Source organism: Penicillium cataractarum (genome assembly GCF_028827025.1).
Source record: "Penicillium cataractarum strain IBT 29864 chromosome Unknown utg000002l, whole genome shotgun sequence".
Lineage (NCBI taxonomy): Eukaryota > Fungi > Ascomycota > Eurotiomycetes > Eurotiales > Aspergillaceae > Penicillium > Penicillium cataractarum.
Window position 1 is genome coordinate 4,202,717 of NW_026622738.1, and position 24,534 is coordinate 4,227,250.

Consider the following 24,534-nt stretch of genomic DNA (forward strand, 5'->3'; position numbering starts at 1 on the left):
CAAAGCATGTTACGTAGGGGTTCAACCCATCATTCTCTTGTCGGGCTATGCTATCCACTCCTTTACTCCGTAAATTCATGTCAAACCATTTAAATAACATCAAATAAATCGATACTACTTATTTTCACTCAATATTGTCGCCAATAGCCCCAAGTATGCTGCCTTGTGGGGTACTCCCGTCTTCCAGTCCCTGCTGGGCGCTTAAGCCATATAAACCGACGGATCTCGATAATTGCTTTTTTATTCGTCATACTACGTCCACTGGAGCGGTAGATCTGTCAAAGCAAAACTATAGACCCGGTTAGTGGTGTGCTTGGTAAATCCACAATCTCACGTACATGGTAGAAGAACTTTGAAGTCCCTTAAGTCATCTTGCAATATCTTGCGAGGCACCCTAGGTAGTCACATTATTCCAATCCCTTCCATTTTACCCATTTTCAAGTAGCGGAATGTGGATGCAACGAGTTGAAGCTATTTCTGAACGGATTCGAGTCGGCTTTGCCGTAAACCAGCGTATAGCAGGGAATCCATGTCTGAACCCATAAATGCCTCAATCCATACATACTTAAGGAGTTGACAGCTCACAATTTATTAATAACACGTGAACAGATCCAGAAGTATGGTAATAGCGTAGTGGCTGCATAATCTATCGGTTGTACAGGATGATCTTATCGCAATTTAGGAGCTATAGGAGGATCTCTTAAGGACGACCCTCACCATGATGCAAAGTAGATGAATTTGTCTCATGACATAACTATAGAGAAAGCCTTTTTTGAGAAAGGCAGATTCAGATATGCAAATGCAACCGAATTAGGGTCATGACCCCCAAAGCATCCCTTTGACCATTCGTCGGCCTGCCTATGGAAGGTTGCTCCAGCGATGCACATTTACGCCACGATCGGCATCTTTTCTGACAAAAATTCTGCAAGTTTCGAATCCAGAGGTAGCCTAATATGTAGCAACCAAAGCGGTCTGAGCTGGCGCGGTCATGGATGTCGCGCTTCTTACTATTCAGGATACCCGTTAGATCCGAAGATTCGCTGTTCACCTCGTTCTACAGAGCTTCTAGATCTCTGAACTGATTTATATTATCTCTCATAGCCTTCATATTGTTAGCGCTAATAATACGATATATGGATGCTTCGATTCATAATTAATTACTCAAGAAAACGCGTCATGTGCAGCTCACAAGGATTTACTTTTCCTTTTATTTTTCGTCATTAGTTGGAAGTGGGCATATTAATCTCTCAATGACGATTCGTACACGATAGTAACTGCACTATGTGTAACTTGGGCATCTAGATAATGCATATGCACATCTTATGTGTAACCAAAGGAGCAAGACGAGGGGGAGGGGGGGGGGCAAGAGGCTGAGCGACTGCCTGCCACATTTATGGGCACGTAGACCACCTTGGAATGTGGATTCATAATTATCCTATCGCTGATTGGTCATTTTGTAGGTTAGTTCTCGATGGAGTCGATGCGCAGATAATTTGTGGGGCAGCAAAACATGCATATTGTAGGTAGCACAACATTACTTCTGCATCGTCCTTGCCTTTCGTGAGGTGACATGTCTTTTCAGCTAGTATTTTGCCTGCAACTCATGTAATTTTCCACTGCCCAACATGTTGGCCAACACCACCACGCTCTAAGATTGATCGATCGGTGTTCTTGCAGGTTACATTTGATCACACGAAAACGTGACAGGTGGATGACGTTGTCACCTGTCAGTTAGTAACTATATATTTTCCTAGATATTAAATACCTTCCCATGTAGCTTCTTCGACCTTTCTTTTCTAAGCTGTACCTTCCATCTGCAAACAGTTTAGCCAATTCTATTACTTGCTGCAAAATGACAACGCCCAACAAACAGAATATTCAAGGCGATATTTGGTATGTCAACATGAGCCATAACCATCACCGAAGACACTTAAGACTAATTACCCGATCTAGGCCCCGTCTTCCCAAAAAATGGGAAACCTTCCATTTCTTTCGCATCACCCGGCCTGCACTATTCAAAGAACATCTAGCTCTACTCGCTCCATTGCTCACCACAGCTCAGGATGCGCAGAGAATGAGAGAAGACATTTACAAGAAGAAGGAAGAGGGTACCCTGAAAGGTCTTGTTAAGCTATCGGGGATCAACATCTCGTTCTCTGCCAAGGGTCTGGCCAAGGTAAGCTTTTGGTCCCATTCTATAGAAGGATGTTCGGGTTTAACCTTATATAGCTCGGAGCCGAGGGCTTTACTGATGACCTTTTCAACAATGGCCAATGGCAAGACATGACCTACCCAGGCACTGGTGAAGATCCAGCGAAGCACCAAGGTCTCGATGATCAACAGGACTGGTACCATCAGTTTAAGCCACGAAATGGCTCTGTTGATGGCGTCTTCATTGTCGCTGGTGATAGCGAGGCGACTGTGAAGAAAACCATTGAATCATTGATTGAGAAAATTTTCAATGTTGGCGGGAAAGATCAAAGCCTTCAGAGAGTCTTCTCCCAGTCTGGTCACGTTCTACCTGATGACAGAGAACAGTTAGTTTCCTACTACTATTGGACCGCTTGTCAATTTTATTAACATTAATTATACAGCTTTGGGTGGGTTGATGGTATTTCCCAACCCAGTGTCATTGGCTTGGACGATCTTTCTAAGAACAAATCGCCTAATGGCTTGAAACCAATCCCCGCTGGGTGAGTCAAAATCTCTATTTTGATAAAACATCAACGTTACGTTGATTTCTGACTATGCTCTAGTACCATCCTTGTCGGATGTGACCAAGACAAGACCAAGACCCCAGGATGGGCCAAGGAAGGTAGCTTCATGGTTTACCGCGTTTACGAGCAGAGGACTCCTGAATTTGTCATGTAAGCGGCACCGTTTTCAACTACAGAAAGCTGAAGGGTCCTAATATTCTACTCCAGGTGGTGCGGCAGGAATACCCCATCTGTGACAACTGAGGGCTTTACAGAGAATGCAAAGAAAGAACTTCGCCTCTTCTCATCGCGTGTTATGGGGCGATGGCCTGATGGTAAGTTTAAAACAAATGATAGCACTATGCGGGAAATATAGGATAGAGCTAATATAACTGGCCACAGGTGCTCCTCTGGAACTTTACCCCGAAAAAGATCCTAGCCATATCCTGAGCGCTGATCCCCATGAGAACACTGAGCTTCTAAAGAAAGAATGGGGTGATGAGTATGAGAAGAAGTGGAAGGAGCAGGAGGCGATGAACCACACTGATAACTTCAACTACAATGCTGATAACCAAACCCGCTGTCCCTTCGCGTCGCATATCCGTAAATGCGGACCTCGAGACGATCACCCCTTCTACCAGAAGCATCTTATGCTCCGCCGAGGAATTCCTTACGGTCCCCTGACCAAGAACGAGGAAAAGGCCGGTGGTGTGTCGCAGACTGAACGCGGATTATTGTTCGTTTCGTACCAGAGCAGCATTAAGAATGGTTTCCACACCGTTCAGAAAGGTATGACTCCCGTTTTCCATACTAACAATGTCACACTAACATCAATAATCAGAATGGGCGAATACCGCCGAGGGCCCTGACGATAAAACCGACCAATGTGGAGGTAAAGCCGCTCAAGGAATTGACCCAATCATTGGCCAGGTTGCTCCTCACTCCCGTCATGATGAAGACCCCATCATATACAAGGAGCCCGTCCCTGCTGTGAATCTGCCAGACCCTCGACACCCTCCACCAGAGATTAACGAGCGGACTGTCCCTATTGAACGATGGGTGATTCCCCATGGCGGAGAGTACTTCTTCTCCCCGTCGATTTCGGGTATCCAGGACCACCTGTGTAAGGCATAGAAGGTCTTGAATGATGAATTCTCGGCTACATGAGCCGTGCTTCCTCCTGTAGGTAACCCCTGGCCAATTTCATTTTCGGGTCCGTCCACTTTGAGTTGCCTTCCACCATCTTCATTCTTTACTTCATTCTTACCTTTCTTGTAAGCAACTTGCAATACGAAAATTTTCAAAGGAACTATTTTTTTCCTATCTAAGGGCTATCATTTTGGCTTTAAGTAGTAGAGGTTGGTGACGCAAGATACCGCGGTCGGCATGCCTTTCTATACTAGACTATGGACGAGACCCTTATATGATCCATTCTTTATAAAAGAGGTAGTGCCAGCTACGGGATCGACGATGGATACCATTGTACGCTTTCCGTATTAACGAGTATTATTTTCGATGTGATTTGTTTGGCGTGTTATTCGACCTAGAATGGTTCTAGGCAAGTGTATGACGGACTCGGACCAGTAGGATTTGGATACGCGGGAATCCAGCCCAAGCTAACCTTATCAGACAGAGCACACTACTGAATCATAATAATCATGTGGGGAGAACAAATGTACTGTCCGATAAAGTGCAGAACTAGCGGTCAGACCTAACAATCTATCTAGTTTATTTCCCTCGCCCATCCAGCAGATGCCCGTCGAGTTTTGATGCGAGGACCCGAGGAGATCCGAATGCAAGAGCCGTTTACTTCTTAAACCTCGGCCAAAGAAGTGCGGAATTGTGGAAAAGTGGAAAAGTGGCTGATCTGCCGGTAGATAAGAATAGGGCCCTTGTTCTTTGATGTGCAGAGATAGACTGCGATAGTTGATACTCCAATGGTAGTTTATGCAGTTCAGTCTATTCACTTAAATTGTTTGCCTATGCTCTCCTATAGTCTATCTCATACGGATCTAGTTCTATTATAGTTCCACTATAGTTTCCCAAATAAACTCCTGCATTGCATCATCCGAAATGCCCGACGTCACCGCGTCCAAGGCGGAGAGAGACGACAGTTAGCTCCCGAAGCTGGAAAGCACAGGTAACACACAACTCCTCCATCCCCGCTTCCCAGCCACCCCTCGACTTGGTTTTTCCCTGACTCGACTGACAACCCTTGAGACTCGCCTCTCTCTGCTCTTTTGCTGTCCTGAATCACAGCTACCCCTTGACCCTTTACCTCCTCTTCTCTCCCGACCTCCTCCCTACTACCCGATCCTCGGCAAAAAAAAAGCAGTCTCGATGGCTCCTCCTCCTCCCGCGACCTTGCCTCTGGCCGAGAGGCTGAAGGCTCTGGCCCAGACCCTCCAGTATGTTGCCATTTCGCCCCTGTGCAATTGTATACAAGGCTTGAGATAGCAGTGCTAACCGAATACTACTACAGGTTTGCCTGGTTTGTTGGGTATGTCCATCCGACGGGAATCGCCGACGACCACTCTTCGCAGAACCTCGAGATAGCATTACTGACCTACAATCCAGCCACCTCACCCTGCTCCTCTCCGTCTTTCGCTATACCCTGTCCTTCATCTTCTTCAACTACTACTCTTCCGCGGCCCGAATCTCGTACCGCCTGGCCTTCATCTCTGCTGCCGTGACCTATGGAATTGTCGTTTACAAGGGCCACTTCGCCCGGGGTGTCTCGGGCAGTGTGCCTCAGATTGTGACCAAGCTCATCTCTGATGAGAACGTGCAGTACCTGGGTGAGTACTCCATGAAATTGGGGATAAGGCAATGTGGCAGCCTGCGCACGTGCAGGGAACTCTCAAGCTCATATACTTGTCACCTATAGGAATGGCTCTTGTCTGGCTGTACTCCCGCCAGCTCATTCTCGCTCTCCTCCCCTTCAGCGTCTACTCCGTCTTCCACGTTGCGACTTACACTCGCATGTACCTGATCCCGACCCTGCAGCCCCCAGCTCCCGGTGCCGCGAGCCCCGCTTCGCCCACCTCCGGCTCCAAGCCCGCCGGCAAGCAGAACCCCCTCGCCGAGACCATTGGCCGCTTCATCAAGCAGTACTACGATGCCAGCATGGGTGTCGTCGCCACTCTTGAGATCCTGCTCCTCCTCCGCCTCGTCCTGTCCGCTATCACCTTCTCCAAGGGTAGCTGGGTTCTGCTGATCGTCTACCTGTCGTTCTTCCGTGCCCGCTACGCCCAGAGCTCCTTCGTCCAGCAGGCTGTTCGCCAGCTGACCGCTCGCGCCGACGCCTCGATCTCCCACCAGAGCACTCCCCCTCAGGTTCGCCAGGGCTGGGAGGCATTCAAGGGTGTCGTGCGCCAGGCCTACGATGCGACCGACATTGGCCGCTACATTGCCGGCCCTGCCGCTGCCAACAAGAAGCCCCAGTAAATGCTTCAATTACAGCTTTGGATAGGCCTCTCCAGCAATTGGGCTTTTATCGGGGCGGCTCGGAAGAACCTGGTATTTGGATTGGTCCGCACGGTAAACGACAGTGTCAATGATTATCAGATGAAACCATAAGGTGGTGGTGTTATAATCCCATCGGAGGATATCCAAATTTGAGGAGTGAAAACGGGGTTCCTCTATGTGTGAGGTTGGACCCGTGGAAGAGGGGGTATCTGTAGAAAAGAGGCGGACGGGGAGAGAAATCGCCATCATGATGCTATACGCAACGCAACGCCCATGTTTTTTTTTGTTCGTTTCCTTCTTTCTTTCTTTCTTTCTTTCTTCCAGTTGCTTCGCTTCTGTTTCTGTTTCTGTTTCTAGAAATTCGCGATGCATTGTTTCTGTATCATTCTTCCTGCCAATATACCTGGACTTGGAGACTTGTTTTTTTAGGGAATATGACTTGTTGAGGATGACAATGATCTGATTTATTGTAGCAGGCTGCGGCGAGTTAGGTGTGTAGACCAGCTAGAGTTATTGAGAATGTGCTCCATATTCCAGAGTGAGTCGAGCAGCAGTAGCAGGTATAATTAGGAAATCATGGAGTGAACAATCGATTCTCTAGTTGTCATCAAGGCTGTCAGAACAACTACAAGACTTCTAATGCAGTGGAAATTATACTTATCGTCGGCGCATCTACTTCTCGAGCTTATTCGCGTCGGCCGAGTCGGCCGACGGAATGACGCCCCTTGCTACCGCATTTTAAAAGACCTCACTTCTTCTCTGATCAATCCGAGCATCTTGAACTTGCTCCCATTTTGTATTCAGCCTCTTTTAAGCCTTTCACGTACATCCAACTCGCAATGAAAGTCCTTCTAACAGGCGCAACGGGCACAATCGGTGGCGGCGCACTACGAGCATGCCTCGCCCATCCCCAAATCACCACAGTCGTCGCATTCGTGCGCCGCGCCCTCCCAGAAGACCTATCCTCAAATCCAAAACTCGAAACAGTCATCGTGAAAGATTTCTCGATATGGCCAGATGAGTTACTTGATCGGCATATGGACGCTGCGGCTATGATTTGGTATGTCATACTTTGACTATATCTGTTGGTGATGGTGTGAAGTGTATTGACGTCCTCTATCGCAGGGCCCTTGGCTCTCTGAGTCCTACGCAAAAAGTAGATGTGGAGTATCCACTTGCTTTTCAGGAGGCCTTTATCAAAAGGCGCAGTCTGCAGGAAACACCAGCGGGGTTCCGGTATGTTCATGTTAGTGGGAAATTCGTGGAACAGGATCCGGATAGGAAGTTGTATTTTCTGGATGCGCAGCGAAAGACAAAGGTATGTCTTTTACTTGTTTCCCTTATCGATCCTTTATTTTTGTGTTTTTTTTTTCCTATTGTCCCGGGGCTGATAGAGTCAAAGGGACTGCACGATACCAAAGCAGTCGCGTTAGCGGATCAAACCGATTCGTGGTGGAAGTTGACTATCGTTCGTCCTGGAGGTGTCTTGGCTGATGGGTTCGCGACGGGTGTACTGGCTGCTATCATGGGGAAGAACTGGGCTATTAATGTGGGTACACTGGGTGCTTATATTGCGTATGTTGCTGTGGGAGGGGAGGTTGATGCGACTATCGTTTTGAATGGGACTATTGTGGAGAAGGGGAGGGAGTTGCTTAAGGGTGTTTCTTAGGTTTGGGTTATGTTTGATTGTGGCTTTTTTGCTGGTATTGTGATAGTAGAGGATACTTAATATAGACTTCGCTGGGAAGGCGAAGATTAGAGATTGGGCCAGTTCATTCGTTGATGATCAATTGGAAATAATTCGAGACGATGGGCTCCAGATCAGGACAGGGTGGACATTGCCAACTTATTAACTTCTAAATCTCCGGACCGGATTGCTTGCATCTACATGAAGTTATATCGTGTCATCCATATCAAGAATATGCGTGGCTGACTGGGTTCCAAGAGCATTCTTCACAGAGGCAAGCAATAGCTGATGCAAGCCTACTTGCCTCCGGGTTGTAGGAAGGGGAACCGCAGATTCCACAGCTTTTCTCTTTTCACCCGGATGCGTTGAGATGGAATCTCCCACCCTGAGTTTTCTCAGTAAATTCGCAAGCAGCTCGGCGCTCTTCAGAGCCAAATTTTCTCGGCTGGAACTCCGACCGAGAGCCGCCAAAGAGTCAACAATTTGCTCCAACAGGACGACGTCGGAATTGAGGGGTTTAGATGGATCTGATATTTGAGCGTCGCCATCCTTGCTCAGACTGAGAATTAGAGCCACCGATGCGATAAAAGCGGCAATTTCAGCTGCTCTGCAGTGGAGTCGAGTGGTTCCCGCCTGACGAAGACCCAAATATCTGTATAGAGTCGTCTTTGATGCTTCAAGACAGTGATCGCGATACTGCTTTGCTTCGGGTGCCGGTACAAATAAAAATGCAACGTTGGCAAGAATTCGAAGTTGAAAGAACCACAGATGAGACAGGAGTCGATCGTATTCCTGAGCACAAGTCAAAGATTGTTCTTCACGAATATCAGGTCTTTGCCACCATGAGTCCGGCACGGATTTCTGCAGCCCATCAATGGCCGTGTTTATGGATTTTGCCTCTTCGAGATTATCTTGGAGTCCGAACAGGTTTCTTTGACTCAACTGGCCCGATACGATGCATAGGCGACGTTGGAAGTTGGCATTTTCATCTGCGAATGGATCATCCCAGGAGTAGTCCGGGCCGAATGGCTGTGTAGCTCCAGTCTCAAAGCCGAGTATCAAACTGCAGAAGCTATCTCCCATGACAGATGACAGCCATAATCGGCGTTGAAATGCCAGCTCTTGAGATTGACGTACGGAGGGCTCATAGCTCTTATGAAACCCCTGAAGTCGGGAGACGTCAAGGGCTCTCCTGAATTTCATCCATGCCTGCTTGAGGTCGCCTTCATTGATATGGATCATTCCCAAGAGCAAGAGGCACTCCAAGCCCTCGGGGGAACATGACATCTCTTCATGGGCTAGAACCAAGGTGCCCACGACTTGGGTATACCGCCGGACGTGATCATCAACATCATCTATCTGAAGTTGACTGGTCTGGAAATCAGGGGGTAGTTGCTGAATACTCAAAGCAAAAAATAAAATCGCTTTCGCTATGCCCATAGTACTGAATTGTGCCGCGGCAAGAACATCGCGAACCGGCGACTTGTCTCCAAGTTTCCACATTGCCCCGGGAGGGTCCGGAAGCTCCATCGCCCACGCTCCAGTATGACTTGTTATACTGATTGCATCTTCTTGTGATGGGAGAAGCTCAAGAAGGATCTGCTTGGCCGTCTCGTCTTTGTATTGAAGCAGTGGCAGCTGCACCGGATGGGGCTTAGTACATTGTTCCTGAAGCGTCGATAATCCCAATGGCGTGGGTATGCCAAATTGATCCGAAAATAAGTCTTGATTCAGAATGTCATCCCAATTCAATGGCTGCTGTAAATCATTTTCATTTTTGGGATGCAATTTGTTTGACTCTTGATTATCAATCAGAGTGCGTAGCATTTGCTCTATGCGCTCGAGGCGTCCGTCGTTATCAGACAAGGTTGTCGATGATGCATTTGATTCGGTCTCTGGTGCTTGGAGAGTACATTGGGCGCCAGTTCGAAGGCACTCAGAGCAAGTTGCCACGTCCTCGGAGGCCAATTGACATTTTACTTTGCGCCTTCTGCCTAGTGTGGGTTAGCGAGTCACGATTAGACAAATATGAGTGGCAGCCCCGTACATTCGTAGCACCTCTTGGTGTTGCGTCGTAGGCGCTTTGAAGGAAGATAATTCTCCATGGTGTCCAGGCGTTTCGCCTAGATAGTTGTACAGCTGAAGCTCCCTGGTAGCTTGCCAGATCAACTGGGTGGGGTTGATTACTGGACGTCCGAGCCTCCTTATTGGGCAGATCACTTAACAGGGCTCGATACGAGATGGACTTCTGCTGGTTGTGGAGCAACCAACTACAGCAACTATTGGAGATCACCACTAGCATCCCAGCCTATTGTGGAGGCTGAAGTCGTCTAAAAATATCAAATGAAGTTTTTATCGATTGGTCCAAAGCCGTTTTCTAACAAATAACCGTGGGAGTTTATGTTATTCAATCTTGCTCCCTAATCTCAAATTCTTACGTCGTTACTAGTCATTGAGAAAATACAAACTAAAAAACTTCGCCGAATATAGCAGAAGGCAGATCGACTAATTAAGTCTTGAGCCCAAAAAAAGTTGAAAGCAGCTCACCAATCTTGCTTTACCTTAGTCTTCTCGTTCACCACCAGTCCCTTCCAAGATCCACTGAACACCTCACCATCATTGATACGCGGTGAACCTATTATGAGACGATAGCTCTTACTCCCTTGCTAGCAGGCTTGGGCGCAGGTGCCAACAAGTCATGATCATACTTGATATCATCCACATCCGTCTCGTACAACTTTGTCCGTGGGAAAAGGCGCAGCGTGAGCGTTGCCAGCCCAACGTACATGTTGCAATACGCCAGACTGTCCCACCAGAATTCAATTAGCAAGAATAACAAATTTCGTGGTACTATTAAACTCACTTCATCCCAAGACATTGCCTACTCCCCTTTGAAAACGAAGTCAAACTATTCTCCAGCCGATGTCTCTCAGCCTCCTCAAGATCAAGCCATCTCTCGGGCTTGAATACGTGCGAGTCCGGGAATACATCTTCATTGTGGTGGTTGATGGCATTTGACATGCCCATAGGCGTACCCGGTGGAATGACATACTCGATCTCTCGTCCCTGGAACTCACCGCGGTAAAGGAGGTTCTCGTTCGGCGCGATACGGGGTATTCTTGACGAGACACCGTATGAAAGACGGAGACCCTCGGTTACGACTGCGTTTAGGTAGGGCAGTTTCTCTAGTGCGAACCAGGATAGATTGAGGGCGTCTGCGTCTTGGAGTTCTTTTGTTAGGCGGGCCAGGACTTCGGGTTGATTTAACAGGTATACTGTCAAAACAGAGAGTGTCCACTACATGAGTGCTAAGTTAGAGCTTCTCATCGAAAGGGCTTTCTCCGTTTATGGGAAGACTTACTGCAGTAGTCTCGGTTCCAGCGCCAATCATAGAAAATCCTTCACCACCCAACCGAAGGTCCGTCTTCTCTTGTTCCGGCAATGAGGAATCAAGAAGAGCAGTGAAGATACTCGGGGAATCTTCTTTCACACCAGCCGCATGCTCCTTTTGAGCCTTTCGTACACGACCAGGCATTTTCTCGTTGTTTTCTTTCAGCATCACAGCCATACCCTCGTTGACCCAGTTCGCGAATAGCGGTGCAATGTCAACGAAAATCTTCGACAATGGCAGGAATCGGAAAATGTAGGTTGCTTTGAGAGCACCATATAAAGGATTCCTGAAATTCGGCTGCCAGTTTTTCTGTTCGTGAAAATGATTAGAGACCATGATTCCAACTTTGCTAGAGCCTTTATTTCGTAGCTTGGATCATCCCGAATCTCACCTGTTGCAAAAACCCAAACGACTCCCCAAAACAATAACTAGATATCACATCCGCAGTAAAACAACTATAAGCCTCTGTAACATCAAACGGCTTCCCCGTGTTCGATTCTGTAATTATCAGCACAGAGCGTCCATAACTCCTACTCTAAGAGTCCCACATACCAAGCCGAATAATCTTATCGCACAACTCATTAGCAAGACCCTTAATCTTAGACTCAAGCTTCGCAATCTGCGCCCGGGAAAAGAACTTATTCACTGCGCTCCGTCGAATGCGATGAAGATCGTGTCCAGTCGTAGCAAACATCGACAACGTGACAGGCCCAGCCATAAACTCCACAAAGTGCACTTGCTTGTCGCGCCTGCGGCCTTTTCCGGCGTAAATTTCGTCGACGAATGCTATGTCGCTGAAATGGAGTTCTTCTGGGTTGATGCGTACAACGGGGCCTGCGGGGGTTTATCTCTTGGGTTTAGTTTGGGGGGTTCGGGGGAATACAAGCGCAGGTCGGTGCAGTATGCAGCGGGAAGCGGGAAATCCTATCTTACCGTATACATCGTGCATCCTTTTAATCTCGTTCGTATACCTTCCATTCAGGATGAGATCGAACCAGGCCTCGTAGAGCCATGTTGCAGCCGCGAGTTTCGGGCCGGGGATATGGCTGAGTGGGTGGAAGGGGGAGACATTATACAAGGCCCGGATGATATGGTATGCGATATAGACACCGATGAGACGGAGGACCGTAGATAATGCCAGAAGTCCTTCGACCGCCATGACGAAGGAATTGTTGATATTGATCCTTCAAATGGCAGTACTGACGGTAGATTGATGGGGAGAAAAGTGAGGGGGTTTGATCTGCACTTTTAACCGCTATCACGAGCTCGTCACAGTAGTCCATGCAACTTGTGGCGCTAATTGATAAGCGAAGAGCCTAGTGCTAGTGAAACCACTAATCGTTTTAGTGTCTGTTCATACAGCCTGGCGAATGTGCGTGAACGGGTTTTGACAAGGCTGTCTCAGAGGGGTTGAGATGCTGGCCAAGAGAGCGAAGTGGGGATATTCGTTTTTTCTTGACACGATCTGCAGGATTTTCGAATATGACAGGGCTCTACAGACGTTGGCACGAGCATAAAATCTCCTGTTCAGAAGGATACCGGATCCTATCATCTTCCATCTACTAGTATTCTGTCAAGTCTACCCAGGATGGTGGATGCTGGTCCCCACCGAGCGCCGCCAAACTTTAATCCACTAAGCTTTAAGCTTAGTGCCCAGTTGAACCAAACAAAGACCACCCTTATATGAATCTTGAAGAGAAAAGGAAGATATTGAATCAGACGAGGTAGATCATAGTATTATCCACATCCCCAGGACATATTCACTAAGTTACATACAGGTGTCACATGTACACATGTATCGCAGTATATGCAAAATGGGGAGAAACTCGAGGAGACAGATCAAGTCAAAACGGGTATAAATCCGCCACACACACAAAGTAGCACTCGCGAGGAGACAATGGCCATCGCGGAAATAAACACGAGGACGCGCTAGCAAAATAAAAAGAATTCAAGACATTAAGTGAGGGAAAGGTTGCAAGGGGTATAAGCAGACGTTGCTTCCAGAAGAAGGAAAAAAATGATGACCACAAACGGAACGCCTTTCTTGGGGATAAGAGGGCGGAGAGAAGAGAATTTTGTGCAAGCGGAAGAACGGGGGAGGGAGGGGGTGCATTCATTAGATAACTGGGGCGCCGGGGTTGGGCTGACGTAGAGAGTTGAAGAGGTACTCTGGCGGCACGCGCTGCATGTCGGTTGGCCGGTCTGTGCCGAAGGTCTGGGGTGCAGCGCTGTAGCCCTGGCGACGACGCTGGATCTTGTTTGCGATGACGCCAGCAGCGACGATGAGGAAGACGCAGCCCAAGGCGCAACAGAATGCAACCAAGACGACGATGCCATTGGAGTGGTGGGATGCTGGGATGGGTCAGTGATGATCAGATGAGAGAAGAAAAATGATGGAACGACTCACATTGGGTTGTGTACGGATTCTGGTTCTCCGTAAACAGTTGCGACATACTACCAGGCTCGCCATTATACTTGGATGAAAGGATGAACGGCGTGACAGCGGTTCCATTGTAGAGAGCCGCCGAGGCATTACCGAAATCGGGGATGACGAGTTCGCCCATGATCAACAGTGTCTGGTCATTCTTCAACAAAGAAACAGACGAATGATCCTGGTTGATGGGAAGGATCTCCAAGCCACGAATGGTCGTACCCTTGGAGAACAAGGAGCCCGCGGAGCGGAACTTCGATCCATCGTAGTTCAAGAGGAAGGCCGATCCGTTGGTGGAGGTGCCACCAAGCCAAAAGTTGGAGATGTCCTCGCTGGCAGGAGCGAAAGCAGTCACGGTTCCAGTAATATCAGAGGTAGAAGCGCCGGAGAAGGCGGTCCAAGCCGATGTCTTCTTGCTGAAAGTGGCGACAACGGTCTTGTTGTCACCAATCTCAATATTACCCACAGCATACAGAGTGTTCGAACTGGCCCAGCTAAGAGACATCACGGTACCACTGATGGAAGCACCAGGCCAGCTCCATGTGTTGACCGAGGTATCCAGAGCACAGACTGTCGTGCAAGGGAGCGAGCCAGCAGAATCAAAGCTGCCGCCAACGTAGAGCTCAGACGAACCGGGCCTCAGAGCCATAGAGTTGACACTGGAATTCTTGCCTGTTAGAGACCAAGGCTGGCTCTGCTTGAACGAGTTGCTTGACAAGTCATAAGCCACCATGCCGCTCACACTGGAGCTTGCAAGAGTTCCGGTGATGTTGCCGCCGACGAACAGAGTGTTGTTGTAGACAGCCATTGAGTAGACGGTAGAGTTGCTGTCCAAGCCCTGAGGCAAGCCGAAAATCTTCTCTTCGGTGCCATTCAGGAAGGCAACGTTGTGGATAGCGGATCCGTTGCTGCTCAACGCAGTGAACTGGCCACCGACAATGGTCAAGTTGCGGTTAGATTCGGTATCATAAACACCCGTGATGATTCCAACGGTGGAGGCGGTGTGGTTGGTGTTCATCGACAGGGGAACCAAGGTCAGGTCATTCGAGTTTTGCAACGAGACAGCGCCAGACGCAGTGATTCCATCGGTAGCGAGGCTGCCTGCAAGGAGCGTGGTATCATTGAAAGTGGCCACTGCAGAGAGTTGCCCAGCAAACTTCATTTGGGTATCGTTAAGGCTCTGTAGCCAGGCCTTCTTGGACGGCACCCAGATGGCAAAGCCGGCAACATAGACGGCCGGGTGGTCGCTGGTGGCGCGGATCTGGTTGAAGTTACCACTCACGGCAATGGTGGTTTCATTGATGGAAGTTGACACGTTCAGCTGGATTGGGTAGATGGAGTTGACCTGGCCGTTGAGGCCTTCGCCCAGGGCTGACCACTTCTTGGAAGAGAAGGAGTAGGAAGCCACATGGTAAAGACCGTCGGCACCTCCGTCAGAGGTATCGGTGAACTGACCTCCAACGTACAGGACATCATTGAGAGTAGTCATGGCCATGACCTCAGAGTTCAGACCGCCGCTAGGCATGGCGGTAGCATTTCCATCAGTGATAGACATGACATTGTGGATCTTCTTGGTGGAGAAGTTGCCCGCCACGTAGAAGATACCATCATTTTCAGCCAGGCTCATGATCACAGCATCCTTGTCGAGGGAGTTGCCAGCCACGTTGATGTCGGAACTATCAAGGCTGGCGGTCGTCGTGGAGGAAGGGTCAAAGTCGTACAGACCATTCAAACCACCGCTGGTCGTGTTGGAGAGGAGCTCGAAGCGGACTTTGGACGCCACAAGAGTGATGTCTCCCTGGCCAGAGATAGGCCGAAGGGTAACGCTGGGACGGAAAGAATCACTGCTCGCATCAACGTAGCCAGAGAACAGGGTATCGTACTTGTCGTAGTTGTTGGTCTGGTAGATGGTTGTTGGCGACGGCTGCGAGGCATCGGTGCCAGTCGCGACGGTGGCTGTAACATTTGCCATACCACGGGAGCTGCAGCTGTCGTCTTGCACACAGCCAGGGGTGTAAACAAGAATGGTGTAGTTGCCAGACTCCTTGATATCAGGATAGAAAACGACCGAGGTGCTGGTGTCGTTGGAGTCAGTCACCGAAGCTGACAGATAGCCGGCATCCTCGACAGTCCAAGAGCCAGTGCGAGTAGACTTGGAAGGGTAATCAAGGCCCGCGCAGCTAGGCTCGTTGAACGCATCAACGGCGTAGGACAAAATCTGGTCCTGGAAAACCTCAATGCCGTTCAATCCAGCGCCTTGGCCGTACCAATCCAGAACTTCGATCTGGAATCCCTTCATACCAACGGGGTTCACCAAGGTGAAATCACGGTACTTTTCGCTAGTGCTGTCGGAGAGTGGGCAGGATGAGTCGCAGTGAACGGTATTTCCTGAATCGTCCGTGTACGTCATGTTCATGATACCATCGTCGGGAAGGGCGCGGAACAGGAAGCTCTTGGTGCCGCGTCCATCCAAGTGGGTGTTGTAAAGGCGAACCTTTGTCGGGTTGAAGGTAAATCCAAAGTATGCTCGCCAGTATCCAGGGGCATAATCGTGAAGCAGCCAGGTCTTCCCCGCGCCTGCCACGCCACTAGTCGAACAGATCACATTGCGGGGGTCAATGTAGCCGGTCAGCGAGGATTCAGCGTCGGAGGTGATGGTCGCGTTCTGCAGGTTGAGAATTTGCTTGTTGTTAGACGAGCTGGTGGTGTTGCCAAGGCCATCGAAGGATCCTCCAAAGATAATATGGCCGTTGTCGCCCTTGATGATCGAGTTGACGGGGCCGTTCAGTCCATCGAATTCGAGTTCGGTCCAGCCATCGCTGGGGGACCATGCGATGGCATTGGATGTGTTCTTGTGTGTGAAGTCTCCACCAACGTAAACGCGGTTGGTGTCCTGGTCGCAGAGCACGGTCGAGACCGAGCCCGTCAAGCCTGGCAACGCCGTGATATCGCTGGAATTGGGATTGAACAGAGCCGCGCCGGGCGATTTGACTCCTCCGAGTTTTGTGAAGTTACCACCGACGAATATCCCCGCGAAAGTACCATCCTTTTTCGTGAAGGCGCACATGTCTCGGATCTGTGCGTCGGCGGAGGAGAGGTTCGTGAGAATGCCATTGGGAAGCGGGGTTAGAATGTACGAGCCCTGGCGCTGTGTGATTTCGGACTGGCCCTCATATTCGTAAAGGGATACACCGTCAAAGTCACCCGTGATGGTTACCCGGCCCAGCGAGGAGAGGTCGATTTCGGGGGTCGAGACCGCATTGAAGGTCAAGGCGTGTGCGGTCGGTAGAAGCGCAAATAAAGTCGAGATGCCAGCCGCCGCGGGCCCGTACAATGAAGAAACCCTCATTGTGTGGGGGGAGCGACGACAGGCAGCAGTGGGAAAGAGACTCCAGTCGGGTTGGGAAGAGGGGAGTCGAAGTGAAGCGAGCGTGTGGTGACGACCAAGGGAGTGTGTCGTTAAGAATTCAGGAGGCCGCAGGCCTTAACGCGTGGAACGAAAGGAACGTAATAAGGAATGTGGCATGGAAAAAACGAAGAAGAATCTAAGGAATGCAAAAGAATGTCGGATGCATGTCGAGACCGAAGTCTCTTACAGCAATAGAAATCAACGAATGACTGGGTGGTGGTGGTGGAGGGTGTGGAATTGGAGGCTTCTTGGGTCAAGAGGAGGAATCGAAGGGGGCAATGAAACCAGGCAAACAGAGCAAAACAGAGCCCACGATAGTTGTAACGCTAAAACGAGATAAAACCAAATAAACCCAACCAGAAAACCATAAAAACCATAAAAAACCATAAATTACGCCAGGCCCGACCCAAGCCACGCCGTTTCCCGACGCGAAAGGGGGGAGTGTACCCACCTGAATAACCAATCAACATCTTCAAATGGCCAGCCCTTCCGTCCCAAGTGATCCACCCCGACCGTGGGTGATGCGATCTCCAGTCATGCCGGTGGCAGGCCACGCTGATGCTATACTGAGGATCCAACAATGGATCGGGTGTCGTGTCGCGCAATGAATGCTAGATATTCTGTTCATTCCGTATGGCTCTCTATACTAAATGAACATCTATCTACTATCTAAGAAAAGCCTTTGCGACCTCAAATTACGTCGAGATGACGGTCGTACCTCTAGTTGAATGAGGATCGACATTAAAATTACCAAAATAACCAAATCTCCCGGCACTCAAACTCTAGACTTGCCTGTCCGTCTAGGACTGGTACGAAGTATACATCCTGCTGGAAATGGAACCATCTTGGACACTCGATCATATCTACATATTTCCTAAAGTCTTCATTTCTCCCCTCTTGTTTCTTGCAACTCACCCTATTCAAGGATAATAATAGCTTACCACTTTCTCACTAAAACGCCTTCATAACCCGTCCTCTAGCTTCGATACCAAGTGGGCCGAAACGACCTGTCGCAGAAACCAGATCCAGGCCCATGTCCAAGGCCGCGTAAATATAGAACTGAGGTCCACTGGTGATGCCGTAAATTGACCCAGTGTCTACGCACTCTGCTGGGCCACAGTCGACTATACAAGTTGTTATACCATAGCTTTGTGCTTAGATATCTTAAGCTATACCAAACACCACGAGGATAACGTGATACAAAATACTGCCCATGATCATAAGCAAGGGAAACTTGATATGCAGCCCATCGAAGCCACGGATACAACCCCGTAAACACGGCAAGTCTCACTATGGCACAGGTTAAGGTTCGTCTCATCTGCAACATCCAATTTATCGAGTGATTCGAGTCTCATAAACTTATTTGCGGTATCTGACCCCGGATGATCTGCCAAGGGGGAAGTTTCCAATATGATGTCTCAGCTATCGTCTGCAGTCTCCCTTGGAATCCCTTGCCCGCTGTCGGGTTCACGCTTTGATCGTTTGGACAGAAACTGGGAGTTAACCTACATTCATACCTGGGTGTTTGATAATTACGAGCTAGTAGTACCTTGATTTGTTTAGAATTTGGACTATCAATCTCATTTTATAATGGCTATAGACTTCTAGGCAATAGCTTAAGCTGAAATAAACTATGACTAGTTTTACGACACGGATGCCCGATGATTCGATGTTGTCCCTTCGAGGGCACTTCTGCCCCTATTATCGCATAGATCCCGCCATTGGGAAGCTTGTTCTTTCGAATGAGTTCAATCACTATTTTTAAATACCTATTTGTGATGCAGGTGTTCTCCATTTAGGTGAGAACTACCTCGTCCATCGATATACGTGTGGGAGCCCGGTGAGTAGGTATCGCCACTCGGCCCAAGGTGGAAGTCAAAAAGGAAGATATATAGTTGAGTTGCATCTGTGGGCCAAAATAATCAAACACCAATCCTCGCCAGCTATCTCAGTCCTTTTCCAAGGTTGACAAATGGAAGTCATCCTGAATATAATCTTAGATCCATTCAGCCCCAATTTTCTTCCAAGGTAATTTTCAAAGCAAGACCTTCTCTTGCTACAGCTCAATCTCACGTGTTTGATGGCGGCCCGTTCTACAAGGCATCACTCAGGCACCACGCTAAGCCTGATAAGGCGAAAGTGGCCTCCTCTCCTGCGGCGCGCCGCAACGCGACCTCCGAGAAATCTGAGAGCTCTCCAAACCCTCTCTCCTGCCATTCCTACCCAACCCCCGCTTTCATCTACTGTCATATCCGTCATAACCCTCCGAATCTCCTTTCTTTCAATTCCTGACCGACGACTCATTTCCCTTTAGAGCTTCTCCATCATGTAAGCTTTCTGGTCCCATCGAACCAGATACCTTTGAACACAGCTGACCGCGTTTGACATATAGGGAGAGCTTCGACAACATCTACCTGGACCTCTCGAAGCAGCCAGGAAAATGCAAGCTGGCTGAGAGCGGTCTGGGCTGGCGTCCCTCCGGCGGCGGCGACACTTTCACCCTCGACAGCAGCAACATCGGCCACGCCCAGTGGAGTCGCGCCGCTAAAGGATACGAGCTGAAGATCTTGTCGCGGAACTCAGGAGTCATTCAACTGGATGGGTTTGATCAAGAGGTACGCCGGATTTGCTTTGCTACGGACTCTGCGATGATCGCACAATCGTGCTAACAGTTTGCTGTTACTAGGACTTCGAGCGACTGAGCAAGGCTTTCAAGATCTGGTACGGCATCAACGTCGAGACCCGCGAACACGCCATCCGCGGATGGAACTGGGGTAAGGCCGAGTTCACCAAGGCCGAGCTTTCTTTCAGCGTCCAGAACCGACCCGCTTTCGAAGTCCCCTACTCCGAGATCTCCAACACCAACCTCGCAGGCAAGAATGAGGTGGCGGTTGAGTTTGCGCTTTCCGCAGACCAGGCGAATGGCAACGGACAGCCCGCTGGAAGCACTCAGAACCGCGGCCGCAAGGCTGCCGCGGGCCCCGATGAGCTGGTGGAGATGCGCTTCTACATTCCCGGTACGGCTGTGAAGAAGGAGAAGGGCGAGGGCGACGAGGAGGAGAACGAGGAAGAGGTGGAGGAGCAGAATGCGGCCAACCTCTTTTATGAGACTCTCATGGACAAGGCTGAGATTGGAGACGTGGCGGGTGATACTTTTGCGACCTTTTTGGATGTTTTGCACCTTACGCCCAGGTTTGTTATCTTCCCTCTATTGCCTGCTCTAGACTTTCATTGCTTACTATTTCTCATCCAGAGGTCGTTTCGATATCGATATGTACGAGTCGTCCTTCCGGCTCCGTGGCAAAACATACGACTACAAGATCCAATACTCTGCCATTAAAAAGTTCTTCTTGCTTCCGAAGAACGACGATACGCATACTCTCATCGTGCTTGGTCTCGATCCTCCTCTTCGCCAGGGCCAGACTCGCTACCCATTCTTGGTGATGCAGTTGAAGTTGGATGAGGAGATCAGCCTGGAGCTGAACATGACAGAGTGAGTTTAGGATGTAAACGGATTTGTGTCGAGTTCAGTTTGTTGACATCTTTGCAGGGAATTGTTGAAGAAGCAGTACGGAGATAAGCTTCAGGCACACTACGAAGAGCCTATTCACCAGGTCGTGACCAAGATCTTCCGTGGATTGTCTGGCAAGAAGGTTATCATGCCTTCCAAGGACTTTATCAGCCACCACGGGCACCATGGGGTTAAGTGCTCCATCAAGGCCAACGAGGGCTCTCTCTACTTCTTGGATAAAAGTCTTATGTTCGTGCCTAAGCCTGCCACTTACATCCAGCTCGAGAACGTTGCAGTGGTGACCATGTCGCGTGTCGGAGGCGCTGTCTCGGCTAGCCGAACCTTTGATATTACCGTCAGCCTCAAGGGAGGTCTGGGCGAGAACCAGTTCAGCAACATCAACCGGTAAGAGCGACATGACCTCTAGCTAATTTAGCCGTATGTTATACTAACGAGAGAAAATAGTGAGGAGCAACAACCACTGGAAGACTTCTTCAAGGCCAAGGGCATTCGCATTAAGAATGAGATGTCTGAAGAGTCCTCGACCCTTCTGAAGGCTGCACTCGACAACGATGACATGATGGAGTCGAGTGACGAGGAGGGCGCACGGGCAGATCGCGGCTCGGCAGACGAGGACGAGGAGTCTGTAGATGAGGACTTCAATGCCTCGTCCGACTCTGATGTGGCTGAGGAGTACGACTCGGCACACGAGAGCAGTGGTGACAGCGACGAGGAGATGGGTGATGCGGGAGATGATGATGAGGAGGCGGATGCTGGATCGGACCAGGAGGAGGCAACCCGGCCTAAGAAGAAGAGCAAGACCGGGAATTAAATGTGTATAGCTAGTTCTGTTTTGTTTTTCTTCACATGATCTGGGACTGGACTGTATTCTGGCGTTGATAAAAAATGATCCTTGACATTGATTTAGTTACTCGTATGTGGTTCGTCAACATCAACAGTTTACTTTGTAAAAAGGTGGACCCGGTGGAGCTCACGTGATGACACCCCGTAACCCCTGATCTTGGAGAGAGTCTTGTCTCGGACAATGAAGGATAGAAAGATAGATATAGAGATTACTATGAGACCACCTAACTATCAGGCAAATACTATTGGTGAATAAACTAGACTGGTCAATGACACCTTCGTGTACAAACTACCCAAGTGGATTTAGGCTTGCATGATGGAGAACATGACAACTGGCCGTATACTCCCAGAGTCTGGCCCGCATTCCCCGTATGGGGAGATCCAAAAAAACCCGAGGAATGTGTAGTGATCCAGTCATGAGAAGGAAACTTTGTCAGTTCAAGAAATCATAATTATACTGGTCACAGCCATTGGGCGGGAAAAAAAGATGATGTATCGTACTGCAGTAGTACTGTAGGTCACTTACAGTAGTTGGTGGTTGACGGGCCGATCCCACTCCAGAGGAGTAGCTCTGGCCCAAGATCACTGGACCCGACCGGAGAACCTCAACCCCCCTTTCTTTCCCAGACTGGCAGTGCTTCTTTCCTCCCCCCATCCTCCCTCCTCTCTTTCAATTCTCTTTTGTTGCTTCGAGCTTCCTCTGCTTGAGCTGCTTCTTGTCTCTCGCTTTGTGATTCCATCTTCTTCTTTTCCTCCTTCTTTCCCCCTCCCCCCCCCTTTTTTTTGGACCGAAGTTTCTCTAGGTATGAATCCCTGAACTTTCTCGATCTTCCTTTCAATCGTCTCCCTCCCCGGATACCTTTTTTTTCTTGTCCTGATCATGACGAGACCCCACTCTGGTGCAATTTGGTACTGATGATATGATTTGATTTATTAGGGAATCTTTTCGCGTTGCTGTCCCTATCCTCCGTCTAACGTTCTCCACTAAAACAAGGCCGTCGCCATGTGTAAGCAGCTTCTACACCCTTTCCCCCATCTCGGAGCCGATACCACGATCTCGATTCTTGAAAGAGAGTCCGGCTACAATCATCGGAACGACTCACTGATGGATTCTCTAGCTTCGCCGATTGCGAACGGTTCCCCCGTCGCGTCCCTCGACTCCCCCACGCCCAGCAGCGGCAAGGAGTCTCCTTTCGTGGAGCGCACCAACCCCATGGGCTCCGGTAATGCTCAGACTGTCAGCTCGCGCGACCCCAAGGCTGTCGCCGCCGCTGCCAACGACATGAAGAACGTGGTTCGCCGCAAGCTGACCGGCTACGTTGGTTTCGCCAACCTACCCAACCAGTGGCACCGCAAGAGTGTCCGTAAGGGATTCAACTTTAACGTCATGGTTGTCGGTATGTACATTGAGATACAAGCTTTGCCCCCGGCTTATCCCCCGCCAATTGGCTTGTATGAGTATATCTGACACTATTTTTCCTGGATAGGTGAATCCGGCCTCGGAAAGTCGACCCTCGTTAACACCCTGTTCAACACCTCCCTCTACCCCCCTAAGGAGCGTACCGGCCCCAACGCCGACATTATCCCCAAGACCGTGTCGATCCAGTCCACCAGCGCCGACATTGAGGAAAACGGTGTCCGTCTCCGCCTGAGCGTCATCGATACTCCTGGCTTCGGTGACTTTGTCAACAACGACGACTCCTGGCGCCCTATTGTCGAGAACATTGAGCAGCGCTTCGACACCTACCTGGAGGCCGAGAACAAGGTTAACCGCAGCAACATTGTCGACAACCGCATCCACGCCTGTGTCTACTTCATCCAGCCCACTGGTCACTCCCTCAAGCCTCTGGATATCGAGGTTATGCGCCGTCTCCACACCAAGGTCAACCTGATCCCCGTTATCGCCAAGGCCGATACCCTGACCGACGAGGAGGTTGCCCTGTTCAAGCAGAGAGTATGTCTTCTCCATATTCTACCAAATTATTTCCAACTGGTATTGGTTGATCAGATCGAGACTAACATTATGCTTTCACTCTACTTTCTAGATCCTTGCCGATATCCAGCACCACTCCATCCAGATCTTCGAGGGTCCCCGCTACGAGCTCGACGATGAGGAGACTATTGCCGAGAACCAGGAGATCATGTCCAAGGTTCCCTTCGCCGTTGTCGGTGCCAACTCCGAGGTCACTGCTGCCGATGGCCGCCGTGTCCGTGGCCGTAGCTACCCTTGGGGTGTCATCGAGGTCGACAACGAGGAGCACTGCGACTTTGTCAAGCTGCGCCAGATGCTGATCCGCACCCACATGGAGGAGCTCAAGGAGCACACCAACAACTTCCTGTACGAGAACTACCGCTCGGACAAGCTCACCCAGATGGGTGTTGCCCAGGACCCCAGCGTGTTCAAGGAGGTCAACCCTGCCGTCAAGCAGGAGGAGGAGCGCACTCTCCACGAGCAGAAGCTCGCCAAGATGGAGGCCGAGATGAAGATGGTCTTCCAGCAGAAGGTTTCCGAGAAGGAAAGCAAGCTCAAACAGAGCGAAGACGAACTCTATGCCCGACACCGCGAGATGAAGGACCAGCTAGACCGGCAGCGCCAGGAACTAGAGGAAAAGAAAGCCCGCTTGGAGAGCGGCCGCCCCATCGAAGAAAAGGGCAAGCGCAAGGGTTTCTCGCTTCGTTAAACCCTCCCAGCTCCTTCTTCTTCGTGCCGTTGACGGCCGCTGCTGAAGTTGCCATTTCAGTCATGCAGTCCCGCTATCTCTCGCTCTCTTTTTTGAACCTCTTCCCTTTTCTCTAATGGGGGTTCCGATATTTCCTTGCTTGTCATCTCTACACACACACTCCCTTACTCCGGACGCTGAGAAGTGTCCCCCCTTTAACGCACACCCTCCGCTGCAGCTTTTTTTCTTATTTCCTTGTCTTCCACTGGATGGGCTCACGCATCGCAAAAAGAAAAAAAAGAAAAGAGAAAAGAAATGGTTATTTGAATAATATGACTCCACGAGGGTCAACCCTCTCGACCTAACAGAACCTGGGGAAATTTCAAATCGTGATACTCCTACTTAACCCTTTTTTTC

The 24,534-nt window shown here is 49.6% G+C and overlaps 8 protein-coding genes across 8 annotated transcripts; 5 read left to right on the top strand and 3 right to left on the bottom strand.

The window, feature by feature from the left end:
* Positions 1–1,852: 1,852 nt before the first annotated feature.
* N7496_003551 (Dyp-type peroxidase) lies at positions 1,853–3,830 on the top strand (the record flags this gene model as incomplete). Its single annotated transcript, XM_056696482.1, has 8 exons — positions 1,853–1,893; positions 1,954–2,176; positions 2,230–2,537; positions 2,595–2,693; positions 2,757–2,867; positions 2,925–3,031; positions 3,099–3,485; positions 3,538–3,830. The coding sequence occupies 8 exons, from the start codon at positions 1,853–1,855 to the stop codon at positions 3,828–3,830; spliced, it is 1,569 nt and encodes a 522-aa protein (XP_056558694.1).
* Positions 3,831–5,036: 1,206 nt separating this feature from the next.
* On the top strand, positions 5,037–6,143 carry N7496_003552 (uncharacterized protein; the record flags this gene model as incomplete). The annotated part of the gene is made up of 4 exons (XM_056696483.1): positions 5,037–5,104; positions 5,179–5,196; positions 5,274–5,494; positions 5,584–6,143. The coding sequence occupies 4 exons, from the start codon at positions 5,037–5,039 to the stop codon at positions 6,141–6,143; spliced, it is 867 nt and encodes a 288-aa protein (XP_056558695.1).
* An 860-nt stretch (positions 6,144–7,003) lies between these two features.
* Positions 7,004–7,833, top strand: N7496_003553 (uncharacterized protein; the record flags this gene model as incomplete). The annotated part of the gene is made up of 3 exons (XM_056696484.1): positions 7,004–7,224; positions 7,290–7,482; positions 7,567–7,833. The coding sequence occupies 3 exons, from the start codon at positions 7,004–7,006 to the stop codon at positions 7,831–7,833; spliced, it is 681 nt and encodes a 226-aa protein (XP_056558696.1).
* A 225-nt stretch (positions 7,834–8,058) lies between these two features.
* On the bottom strand, positions 8,059–9,956 carry N7496_003554 (Zn(II)2Cys6 transcription factor; the record flags this gene model as incomplete). The annotated part of the gene is made up of 2 exons (XM_056696485.1): positions 8,059–9,845; positions 9,899–9,956. 2 exons carry the CDS (start codon positions 9,954–9,956, stop codon positions 8,059–8,061), a joined length of 1,845 nt encoding a protein of 614 aa, XP_056558697.1.
* A 533-nt stretch (positions 9,957–10,489) lies between these two features.
* N7496_003555 (cytochrome P450) lies at positions 10,490–12,401 on the bottom strand (the record flags this gene model as incomplete). The annotated part of the gene is made up of 6 exons (XM_056696486.1): positions 10,490–10,655; positions 10,715–11,148; positions 11,213–11,551; positions 11,634–11,740; positions 11,795–12,076; positions 12,176–12,401. 6 exons carry the CDS (start codon positions 12,399–12,401, stop codon positions 10,490–10,492), a joined length of 1,554 nt encoding a protein of 517 aa, XP_056558698.1.
* Positions 12,402–13,358: 957 nt separating this feature from the next.
* On the bottom strand, positions 13,359–17,022 carry N7496_003556 (uncharacterized protein; the record flags this gene model as incomplete). Its single annotated transcript, XM_056696487.1, has 2 exons — positions 13,359–13,594; positions 13,650–17,022. 2 exons carry the CDS (start codon positions 17,020–17,022, stop codon positions 13,359–13,361), a joined length of 3,609 nt encoding a protein of 1,202 aa, XP_056558699.1.
* A 1,352-nt stretch (positions 17,023–18,374) lies between these two features.
* On the top strand, positions 18,375–21,425 carry N7496_003557 (FACT complex subunit POB3; the record flags this gene model as incomplete). The annotated part of the gene is made up of 7 exons (XM_056696488.1): positions 18,375–18,389; positions 19,397–19,410; positions 19,475–19,697; positions 19,769–20,274; positions 20,336–20,575; positions 20,633–20,998; positions 21,059–21,425. The coding sequence occupies 7 exons, from the start codon at positions 18,375–18,377 to the stop codon at positions 21,423–21,425; spliced, it is 1,731 nt and encodes a 576-aa protein (XP_056558700.1).
* A 1,035-nt stretch (positions 21,426–22,460) lies between these two features.
* Positions 22,461–24,138, top strand: aspB (septin AspB; the record flags this gene model as incomplete). Its single annotated transcript, XM_056696489.1, has 4 exons — positions 22,461–22,464; positions 22,576–22,854; positions 22,945–23,411; positions 23,503–24,138. The coding sequence occupies 4 exons, from the start codon at positions 22,461–22,463 to the stop codon at positions 24,136–24,138; spliced, it is 1,386 nt and encodes a 461-aa protein (XP_056558701.1).
* Positions 24,139–24,534: the final 396 nt, after the last annotated feature.